The following is a 12,503-nucleotide window of genomic DNA, read 5'->3' as shown; positions in this document are numbered from 1 at the left end:
CAAACATACTTAGCGCCCTCATACCTTTTGAGTTCAAGACAAGTTCTCAAAGCTTTGTACTCCATCAGGCCAGAATACATTTTTATATATTAAAAATATTTTTAATTAAAGTGAATTTGCTGCTATAAGTTCAGTGATGTTTATCTTCTAGCGATAGAACATGTGGTATATAAAATGTAAATGGAAGTAAGCAATATTGCAGTCGAACTGTTAAAGTTGACAATATTGCTTATTTTTATTCAATTTCAGTTCTTAAAATTCATCAAGTTAGCATTGAATTCATATTGTTGACATGAAATGAAATGGCAAGTGTAGCAAAGTTTATCCGAAGAGCAAATATTGATGGAGTACCACAACATAAAATGTAAAGAGATATTATCAGTAGGAAGAATTTATTGGGTTATTCATTGTACAATATATCAATAAAGTGTGTATTGCTAAATCTGAATTGTTTAAGTACTGTGTATTTTTCTTTTCTTGGCTTGGTTACAAATAGTAGTAGTAATACATCTAAACTCATAATTTATATATATATATATATATATATATATATATATATATATATATATATATATATATATATATATATATATATATATATATATATATATATATATATATAGTGGTTGACAAATCACAAAAAAATCTACTCGCCACACAAAAAAATCTACTCGCCACCTAGTACCAAACGTGTGCTGCTTGGGCCAATATTTACTCGCCCGGGGGTTAAATCCACTCGCCCGGGGCGAGCAAATGTATAGGTTTGTTGAACACTGTATATATATATATATATATATATATATATATATATATATATATAATTATTAAGGTTATGGTGGGTAAAGTGACAAAAACCCTCCACAGTAAAGCATAAAGCAACTGTAAATATTACAGTATGTTCCTTTGCATATCTCAGGCTAAGGCCCCGGTAACTCAGCTGCAACGCGCGCCCGCGAGATTGGCGGCGCGTGCAGCCGATTACCTGGTCTGCAGGGAGCTGCAGGAAGAGAGACCGAAGGGGGCGTGGCGGGGGAGTGACGGGGGCGCGGCCATGACGTCACCCGGCAGGTTCGCCCTCATTGGCTGAACCGCCGGGGGGCGTGGCGTATCGCTCGACGCGAGTCCTGCTCTCAATTCTAGTGAGAGCAGGAGCAGCTCGCGCCTCAGCGCTGCGGCCCCCCCTCGCAGCGGGCCCGGCGCCATTGAGGGGAGGGCTCTCGTGCGTGCAGCGTCCGCCACAGTAGGCAGCGGGGTCAAGCCCTTAGACAGGGTTGCAGACCTGCCTAAGACATGCAAATGAACATACAGTAATATTTACAGTTGCTATATGTGTGTGTGTGTGTGTGTGTGTGTGTGTGTGTGTGTGTGTGTGTGTGTGTGTGTGTGTGTGTGTGTGTGTGTGTGTGTGTGTGTGTGTGTGTGTGTGTGTGTGTTTCAGACGTTTTTGCATTAATAGATTATTTCTTATTTCTTATTTTTTTTTTAAATCTTGTCCCCTTGTAATGACTTTCAATATATTTGACCATATCCTTCAGCTAAAAAACATGTCTTCAATAGAACCACTTCCTTTTGAGAATTATCGTCATCAGAGCAGTTTTTTTTTAATGTTCATATGAGTTGACCAACAGACATCCCTTTTATCACTAATTTCAGCTGATTGCATTTAGCCAAAAGGAAATAATTAACTGGAGTTTGGTTGCTGTATATCTGACTATTGATGTGTCCATTATAATTAAATCTCAGGATAACATATACCATGTTAATATCATTCTGGTTTTAGGTAAGTCAGATTTAAATGATTCTCATCTGAGGATTTGCCAAATGATTCCAGATCCAAAAGTAAACGCAGTACAAATAGGAATCACGTTTTTTATGTAAAGTTACAGCACGACTTTTTAACTTTTAACAAAAATATGGCAGTTCAAATGTGCATAGTTTTTCATCTAAAGTTGATCTGCAAATAAAGTTATTGTATACAAGCATTACTTGTTAGAATGAATTGCAAATGTTTTTTGTTATATTCATCATCAAATATGAAACATCTTTAGATATTTCACAAAATTGTTTCATATTTGTTGATGAATATACATTATCAAATATGAAACATTGTATGAAACAATTTTGTGAAATATCTAAAGATAGACCAAATAGTAACATTCTTTATACAGCTCAACCCCCTTATAACGCTGTGCTTGGGGTCCAAAGAATCACATCGCGTTATAAGCGGATCGCATTAGAAATAATGTACAATTGTATGCATTGTACAATAAAGTATTTAAGATACCAATAATCGTGTTGTAAAGTATTCATATATATGAAAACTGGGAGCCACGTTTGCACCGCCTTATAAGCGGATTCGCGTTGTAATCGCATTATAACGGGGTTGAGCTGTATTGTGTTGAAAGATATGATACCAAATATGTTATCCTAGTAGGTTGAATATCTCACCTGTTATGGAATAATCATGGAGCTATTATAATTGTTCTAGGTGTTCCTGTGTTTTAATGTGTCATAGCTAAAAAACTTGGACAAAATGAGTGCAAAAACCATTGTACCCGTTCCTTTACTTTGATGAATATGGTGCTGTGTATTCCTCCAAATTTGCTCCACTTTGCCATCCAGGAGACCTGGATAAATGGACCCCAATATCTTGTGGTCTCCCCTAAGGCTGGGTCCATAGTGAGCGCGCACTCGCGACCTTGCACGTGACGTCACTCGCGTTTTAGCTGCAGCGTTTTCTGGCCAGGGTAGACGCGACAGGGACAGGCTGTCATGCCGCAGAATCAAATTGATACTTTACCTTGATCATTGCCTCCGAACGGCCTCGCCCACCATGGACCAAGGGTGACCACAGAGCAAAACAATTGCTGATAGTTGTGCATTTGCAATAACTAGCCTGCAAAAATGTTTGGGGTTTTTTTGCTTATATTCCCAACTAACTTGTAAAAAAAACTAGAAAGATTGTTATACCAAAATTGCTAACATTTAATTGTTTGCCAAAAAGTGCAAAAAGCCCGACTATCTTATAGAGACATCACATATCTCCCACATTTGGTGAATATGTTGACTACTTTAGCAAAAATTAGCATGAGTTTGTTTGTGGCATGAACTAGCTTTTAAAGTCTTAGGCCAAAATTCAGTTTAAGGGGAGTTAGCATATCTAAATTTGCCTTAACCCAAGTTTACGCATGCTCTCTGCAACATTGTATTCACTCAAGAAAATAACGTAGCCACATTAAATGAAACAACTCCATCATCCTGTATAAATATAAATAATTGATAATGATAAAATATTATGCATGAAGCCCATTGTGGTGCAAGTCTGGGGCAACAAAATGGTACCACATGTATCAAAGAAAGAAATCCTGTTACTTTTGTAGCTTCACAGGACCCTCTTGCAGAACACTTGGAGATACAAACTCTATATTAACTGCACATTTGAGAGGAGGCCTTTTTTTAGCCTACATCCTCTCTTAATTTGGCTGTGTATTATTGGGAAGTTGGAGACATTGCTTTACAAAAACAAATGTATTGTTTTGGCAATATGTGCCCCAAGTATTGACATTTTTAGCTTCAAGATATTTTGGATTACCCAAAACTTCGCAGTTGAAACCAATTTTGTGGTGATAGTTGATAAATCAGAGCTATATTGAACTCTTCACAATTTTAGCTGCAGTTAACGTCTTCTTTCCCTCACAGTGAACTGTACCTTATATTTCATAGGATTGCAACTCTTTTAATTGCTCTATTGGTTTTACACTTTAATAAATATGTGAATTCTGTCTAACATGTGTACAACAGTAGGTTTAATCTAAGGGACTGTCTCTGTATTGTAGAAGTAAAAAGTAAACATGTTATTATTTGCATCCCAGAATCCTCTGTGTGCACTATGTCTCACACTGACTATATGAAGGCATCTGGAAAAGTTTGAATAGCATACGTGTAGGGTAGGAATTAGCACTAGAATCTCGATTCTTTACTAACAATTGAACATAATTCCAATCAGGATTCAGAAGACGGCATAGGACTGAACCAGCTCTGGTTCATGTGCTAAATGATCTCCTGATGGTGAGCAACAGAGGTGAATGTTCGATCTTAGTACTCTTTCACCTCTCTGTAGCATTTGATACTGTGGACCATGGGATCTTAATGGAGCACCTAAAATGATTACTTTAGGACTAAAGGACTGGGTGGCACAGTTCTCAGCTGGTTCGGATCCTCTCTCACTAGCAGGTCACAGAGAGTATCTTCAGGAGTGTACTCCTCTGCACTCATGCCCTTGTCATGCGGAGTGCCACAAGGTTCGATCCCATCTCCTATGTTCTTCACAATGTACATGATGACACGAGGTGACATAATCAGACGGCATGGCCTGGGTTATCACTGCTATACAGATGACACTCAACTCTACTTGTCCTTTGCACCAGGCACTAAGAACCCATTATCAGTCTTCAATAGATGTTTATCTGAGCTCCTAGAATCAATGAATTCCAGTTGGTTGAGGTTGAATCCTGATATGACAAAAGTGCTCGTGGTGAATGCTCACTGTCAGAATACAACAAGACTGCAGCTCGGTCAACACACTGGCTTTAAGCTTGGGAGTTCCCAGTTGCTAAACTCTGTCCGTGTGCGGAGTCTTGGTGTTGTCCTTGACTGTAACTTGACCCTTAAAGATCAGGTGTTAGCCGTGATCAAATTTTTATTCTTCCACCTAAAGAACATAGTCGGGGTTAAGCACTTGATCCCCCCCCCGCCCCCAGTGGATCTTGCTACTCTTGTCCATGCCGTTGTATCCTAACGCCTGGAGTACTGCCTTTTTAGGGTAAAGCACAGTCACGGCCATCCAGCTATGGTTTAAAGGCTTTATTTCCTTTGTCACTCCAGCAGACTAAACCAAGGCAAACAAAAGAATCAAAATAAATCCTAGCTCTATCTGAGCATTAACTAGGCAGTCATTCTCTAGCTATCTTTTGTGTGGCTTTCCCACTTACCAAACAATAAAACAGATATCATAAACCAAACCTGTTGCAGGCCAGTGCCTGCCTGTAGCATCCAGCTCTCTTAGGCCTCGGTCCCGCTACGCTCGTTGGCGCGGGCGGCCATGTCGCAAGTTCCCCACCAGCAGGGGAATCCTCGCGAGCCGGTCCCCCCTGGCGGCACAGCTGACTACACGCTGTGGCGCGTCAGCCACTAGGAGACACAAGAGAATGGTGTTTCCTAGCGTTGACGCGTCACGTGGTGTGGCTGTGAGCCAATGAGGAGGGGAGGCTTTGGAAGGAGGAGAGGCTTCGGGGAGTGGGGAGGAGTGTGGAGTGAAAGCAGGTGAGTGCCTGTCTGTGTGTGTGTCTGAGTGCGTGCGTGCCTGTCTGTGTGTGTATGTGTGTGCGTGAGTGCCTGTCTGTGTGTGTGTGTGTGTGCGTGAGTGCCTGTCTGTGTGTGTGTGTGTGTGTGTGCCTGAGTGCGTGAGTGCCTGCCTCTGTCTGTGTGTGTGTGTGTATGAGTGCGTGAGTGCCTGCCTGTGTGTGTGTATGTATGAGTGCCTGCGTGTGTGTTTAAACTTACTCTCAGCAGCTCCAGCCCGAGTCCGTGGAGGGAGGGGGGGGGAGAGTAGCGGGTCCCTCCGCTCAAGCCACGCCCCCCCTCCATGTCAATCCTCCCACTCCCGCCTACCTCCCGCTCCGGCTCCCGCTCCCTACAGACCGCATATCGCGGTCTGTGTATGTCAGCGCACCGCCTGTCTGCAGTGCGGGTGCGCTGACTCTGGGAGCGGGGCCTTAGCCTTATCTGGAATAAGGGGAGAGGGAAGAACACATCTTGCCTTCACTTTCTTATACTCTGTTAATTAAGGACAGGTGATCTGCACCTGGCTTTATTTGCAAAACCTTCCTGGGCCTTTAACCCTTAGTAGGGATAAGTATAATTTGCATAATGTAGGGCGTATGTATCTCCCATCCACAACTTCACCACCTTTCCTCTCACTATATATATATATACACACACACACACACACACACACACACACACACACACACACACACACACACACACACACACACACACTGCCCCAAACCACTTGAATGCACTTCCCCTCAATACCAGACTAGCACCCTCTCTATCCACCTTTAAGACCCACCTAAGACAGACTTGCTTAAAGCAGCATATGAGTAGCACCATGGCTAATACTATACACGATACATAAAGCTCGGCCCCCTGCAGACGCACTTACCTGAATGCCCTAATACTGTCTCTGTATGTTTTTCCTACCTACCAATTAGATTGTAAGCTCTTCAGAGCAGGGACTCCTCTTCCTAAATGTTATTTTTATGTCTGAAGCACTTATTCCCATGATCTGTTATTTGTATTATTTGTTATTTATGATTGTCACGTGTATTACTACTGTCAAGCGCTATGTACATTGATGGCGCTATATAAATAAAGACATATATATCTGTGTATATATATATAGATATATATGTGTGTGTGTGTATATATATATATATATATACATACATACATACATACATACATACATACATACATACATACATACACTTACTTACTTACTTTGGGCCTGGCTCTCCCCTACACTCACTGTCCTGGGTTGCTGCTTTTTCCCTCAATGTGCTGCCGGTGACTGTGAGTGGGAGGGCTGAGGGGAGAGGGTCCTGCCAGTGGTTAGGGGGATGGGGGGGTGTAGTGTATTCCAGGGCTACCCAATTGGGTAATATTGCAGAAAACCCCACATATCCATGGTGATTTTAAGGACTTTGATGTAGGCTTAGTGCACATCATAGAGATTTTCAACCATAGTAAATTTCTGGTGCACTAAAGAACATATCCGTTAAACCACAGTCAAGGGTGGAGAAATCTTGTAGTAAAGTAATGTTGTTCTCCCTTCTAGAGTTTCACAGAAAATACTTTTGCCTACTCCCCACCTATTTCCTGTAAAAAATGTTCTGATTGGCAGCTTTCTCGCAAGACAAGACCCAGCTCTGTAGCCAGGAAGTCAAGACTTCTCTATACGTTGTACACTCTGCTGAGCAGTCCCTGCTGTCTCTATTTAATAACCCAAATGAGCTGGGGTTTCCAAAGACGGTTGATGGACAGTATTACTCTGATTTAACTTTACTAACAGCACTAGATTCCGAGATAAGGGTTGGCTAAGATGCCTAAACACTTGATTATTGTAGTGCAATGATGGTCAACCTAAATCATAGGGTCACAACTGTAGCCATAGCATACCCCACTTGTGCTCATGCTGCTATTTTAACATTTTAAAGAGCTTTAAAACATTTTTAATATAGTAAACTGAACTTTTAATTACAAAGGAAGCTGTCCTGTCCTAAGTCATAAAACACGCACATACATATACAGTACATATGCATATATACCACCTACCTGTTGCTTTTTGGGGGGAAAATCACTTTGCCCATAATTTTTTTTTTAAGTATCTGTAAAAGAAGAAATATATACGCCTTGTATGTTGCTAAGGAGTAGATTATTATATTTGTGGTGGGTGTATGCATTTTGAACCTTTCATTAACCCATTTTCTGCCAAATATGCTAACAAAACAGGGGATGTTGACCCAATTAAGCTTTTATAAGATCTTAACTTTAGCGCTAAAAAAGAACAGAGAAGAGAAGTGCCAGAGGTTAAAAGGGTATAAATTAATAAAGGTAAGTATGCATAACTTTCTTTACAAATAGGGTTAAGATGTTCACAGAGTTTTGCGGTGGTTTTTAAGCTTCGCTGTCTGTTGGTGTTATACAACTGGAAGTTGGGTTCCCTCGGAAAAGCCAGACACGGCTCGGAATTACACTGGTCCCCCAACAAGCCCTCATGATAGCGTGGTCACAGGGTAACGCGATGATGCAACAAAAAATGCCACAACGTGTTTCATACAAGACAGTACTTCCTTATGTGGTTTAAACATTAGCTAGTTTGCTGGCTTAATATCTTAAAAACCACCTCAATACTCTATGAACAGCTTGATCTTATTTTATATTTAAGTTATGCATACTTACCTTAATTACATTAATTTATACCCTTTTAACCTCTGCTGCACTTCTCTGATCTCTCTTTCTAAGACCTCGTCTGAGGACTAACCTGGGGCAAGTTTGGAGCGACTGCCTAACGAAGCTGCAAGGAGACGTTGATCTCACCTTTACAAACTAAACTATATTTTCTGCGTGGAGGAACTTTTCAATATCCCTAAAAAGAACAGTTTCAGATAGAAGTCAATAAAATCCTTTGATCATAGTCACAAAGTCAGACAACATCATGATAGAAAATGAGTTAATGTAATACATGGAGAAGCCCTGGTTTGGAGTGACCTAAAAGAGGCACGCCCTGCTAGAAAATGTTAGTCACACATTTCAGCTAACTCAGAGCAGATGGGTAGTTCCAAAAAGCAAATCGTTCCAGAGACATAATTTCTTCCCTCGCTTTTGCTGTCCCCAACTTTCTCTTTTCCACTTACAGTAGTGCCCACCATACTTACTCATTTTCTTATTAACTTCATTCTTCCTACCTATCTTTACTCTCTTGTAGTCTCTTCTTCTCTTAACAATCTTCTCTGTGTGAGATTATATTCCTGTGGAATTTGTGAAATTCTTTTATAGAGCATTCATTACTCCCTACTCTGCTTACACCAGAGTTTGGGAAATCAGTAATTTCTGTCTACTATATGGTACTTTCCTATTTCAGTTTATTGTAGGTATCATAGAAGAGGTTACACCATTATCCCTGAATTTGTAACATATCGTAATTCCCTTCAGGGACAGGCATAATCTATGAAAATTGGATACCAAGTCCTAAAAGTACTGTATATATAATTAGCTTTGTAGATATGTGTTAACCTCAGAGAAACTGATGTATGTTACTGGTTTACGTAACGTCACACCCTGATGTACCAGGACTTAGTGTATCATTAATGTCCTGTTCATCTACCTCTTCTTGTCATGATAGATATAATATCTTACTGGAGCAATTTCTGCACAAATGGTGTGAGAGTTAAAAATATTGGTCAAACCTGTGAATGTTACTGTGCTCCTTTGTAACAATGCTGTTCCTTCACATTTTGGGTTTGTAGGAACGTGTACAAGGATTACCGTTGCCTGGAGCTGGGCTGTGACTCCCAGGAAGAAATGGATAGTTGGAAGGCATCTCTACTCCGAGCAGGTGTTTATCCTGATAAATCAGTGGTAAGGAGCTTCTTTGACTACACTAATCAGTTCCTCCTCATTATTGTAAATGATATACATGAACTTACTTAAGCCATTGGCTTTTCTGTACTGGCAATGTGAGACTGAACATCCACCCATTAATGTATCTATTCTTAACGCATATGCAATTTGTTATTGGAAAAAATATTCATTTTTGACAGTTGGAGATCCCTACAGAATATCACTTAAACCGCGAAAAGAGTTGTGAGGTTCGGAAAACCTGTGTGCAGCTGTATGTAGGAAAAACTTTTATGTTGGTGCATTTAAAGGTTTCATACTTTTCAACGAGCATACACCTCTCCAGGACTAATACAGCTACTGCAACTTTTCAATTTAACAAGTCCATGACGAACGGATTCTTTTTTTCCATTTTTTTACACTGTACTAATTAACCACATAATGCTTATTACACAAAACACAGAGCTGCCTTATAAAAACTGAAAGTCATATAGTGCATACATAAAAAATACATTGATATCCTAAAATCTGATTTAAGCAAAGTTCAAAGAAGGACACATATTTTAATGGCTAACCGTGCTGGTCTCTTCAGCAGCAACTGAGGGTCTACTCTTAAAGCAGCAACTGAGGGTCTAACTCGTTAAAAGTATTCTGTGTTCACTTTGTCCTGTTCTGTTGTGTACTTGGTTCCCATTTTATAGCTCCAAAATAAGTTGTAGGCTGTTTTACAGAGAAATTTGGCAACATTATTTAAATTTTTATTTTTGTCACTAGTCCCTTGCTTCTATTTTCCCTTGAGGTCTCAAGTCTTACCCTAAAGAAGTCTGCCTCCCAAGTTGCATTAAAATCTATATTACTGCCTTCCTTTCTCCAAACAATATGCCAGAGACAAATCCCAAGCACCGTCCTCTTCAGCCTTAGAACAGGATATCCATTTACCAGCAAGCTCAGCACTGGCTTTATGTATCTACAGTATATCCAAATACAGGCCTGGCTCCCAGCTTTGTGTCCAACCTTTCCAGAGTGGATTTCTCTGAAGTGCACCCATGTTTGTTTTGGCTGGATTCCCTGCTACATGGGACATTGAGAAATTCATATATGCAGCTATAAATGGGGAGCTTAGATGGTTCACGTCTTGATTTGCTTACTTCAGGCCTCTTGCTCTCTGCTGCTTGTTACCCCCCATGGTCTCTTTTTTATTTCTGATATACTTTCTGAACAAGTTTTTTTAATTCATAAACCACTGTCAGTGAATTCCAGAGATCTTTTAACGCTGTATTTCTTGGGTAGAACTCTTGTCAAAACATTCTTGGAAATTACATCCCCAAGACATAATATAATTATCTTTTGTCCTCATACTACATATATTTGCTGTTGAGTGTCCCTATCTAGAATTGTGTTGGGTAACTGTTTTGGTGTCAGTTCAACTTTTTGCCATACAATTGTGTTCTCTGTTACAGCACAAATGTAAGTGTCCTAAAAGAATCTGACCTAGTTTCAGAGACTCGTATTTATATTTCCTACTTACTGTTGCAATATGTGGTTACTGCATAGCCTAGCTATCATGCGATGATGCTTCAGATTTTCGTCCTGAGGTCCCTGAAATAATTTGCTATAGAAAACATAGAATGTTACCCTAGATAAGAACCACTTGACCCACCTAGTGAACCAACTTTATTTGTAGGGCGAGAGATGTGTAAATCTTTGGCAGCATACTTTCTTCTTTTTTTGAAGTGAAACTTCCTTAGTGGCACCTCATTCGTGATGGGGCAAAAAAGAATTGTGGAGACAGAAATGAAACGGATGTGACGTCAGTGCTGGCAGTTGAGGCCGGGCTGTGTTCTGGCTCAGCCCGACCCCAACACTGACATCACACCCGCTCCACAAATCAGATGCGGCGGCGGCGGCGATAGCCGCCGGCGCCGCTCCTAATCACCCCCCCACCCCCCCCCAGCCCCACACCCCCCACACACCGTGACATATGCGGCGGCGATAGCCGCCGCTCCTAACGGCCGCTGCCATGCCGCGCAGCCTCTCTCCTCCCTACCTCCGCTTTTCTGCGTCCCGCTGACTGAGCGCCGCCGGGGTCGAGGAGAGGAGCCCAGGGATCATGGAGGGTATCCGCCGCCGCAGCTCCTAACGAGCTCTGCTCCCCCCACCCGCTGACATGCGGCGGCGGCAGCCCTCAAAATTTAATTGCCGCCACTCCTGCTGACCTCCCTCGGCCGAGGCATGGAACGGGGGGGGGGGGGGGGGGGTAGAGTGAGCTGCGTTCCCCACAGCACCAAGCCAGCTCCCGCTGACGATGACGCGCTGCCCCCCTTCCCCGCCGACACTGCCTCTGCCCACGCAGCACTTCCGGAGGGGGGGGGGCTTTATTAGGTATCTGCCCGGTGCCCGGTGCGGCCGCGTCTCGCCGGGGGGTGGGGGGGGCGAGGAGAGACTCAGGAGTCTCAGGCAGAGCCGCCGTGGGTCCGCAGCTCTGCCTGTCTGTGAGGGGGGGGGGAGGGAGGAGAGTCTCAGGCAGAGCCGCTGCGGGTACGCAGCTCTGCCTGTCTGTGGGGGGGGGGGGTGTGAGGGGAGGAGAGTCTCAGGCAGAGCCGCCGCGGGTCCACAGCTCTGCCTGCCTTTGAGGGGGGGGGAGTCAGGAGAGAGGGGGCAGGACACAGAAAGAGAGACACACATACAGTGACAGACACACACACATACATATATACACACACAGACACACACACTGACTGACACACATACACACACACACACTGACTGACACACATACACACACTGACTGACACACATGCACACACACTGACACATACACACACACTGACTGACACACACACACACACACACTGACTGACACATACACACACTGACTGTGAATAGGTTAGGGGGATGTGTGAGGTGCAGGGGGGCTGCGCATACGTCACACGGTCACACACACGCACACGGTCACACACACACGCACATGGTCACGCACACACGCACAGTCACACGCACACACACACAGTCACACGCACACACACACACAGTCACACGCACACACACACAGTCAGTCGCGCGCACAGTCAGTCGCGCGCACAGTCAGTCGCGCGCACAGTCAGTCGCGCGCACAGTCAGTCGCGCGCACAGTCAGTCGCGTGCACACGCACTGTCACGTGCACCGTGCACTGTCACGCGTACACGCACTGTCACGTGCACAGTCACACACAGTCACACAGTAACACGCACAGTCACACGCACAGTCGCACAGTCACACGCACAGTCACACAGTCACACGCACACACACAGTCACACGCACACACACACAGTCACGCACA

The 12,503-nt window shown here is 43.0% G+C and overlaps 1 protein-coding gene across 9 annotated transcripts in view; it reads left to right on the top strand.

Annotated features, from left to right (window-relative positions):
* The window catches only part of DNM3 (dynamin 3), a 292,881-nt gene that overhangs the window by 164,191 nt on the left and 116,187 nt on the right, over positions 1-12,503 (top strand). For 6 of the 9 annotated variants that reach the window (XM_075616718.1, XM_075616717.1, XM_075616721.1 and 3 more), the window contains one exon: positions 9,093-9,204. The exons of the other annotated variants lie outside the window; for them this stretch is intronic. In XM_075616718.1, the coding sequence (XP_075472833.1) occupies positions 9,093-9,204 (112 nt within the window). The remainder of the gene's footprint in view (positions 1-9,092; positions 9,205-12,503) is intronic. 9 annotated transcript variants of the gene reach the window in all.

Source organism: Ascaphus truei, chromosome 10, assembly GCF_040206685.1.
Source record: "Ascaphus truei isolate aAscTru1 chromosome 10, aAscTru1.hap1, whole genome shotgun sequence".
Taxonomy (NCBI): domain Eukaryota; kingdom Metazoa; phylum Chordata; class Amphibia; order Anura; family Ascaphidae; genus Ascaphus; species Ascaphus truei.
Note: the sequence above shows the minus strand (reverse complement) of the source record. Positions and strands in the feature narration are given on the sequence as shown.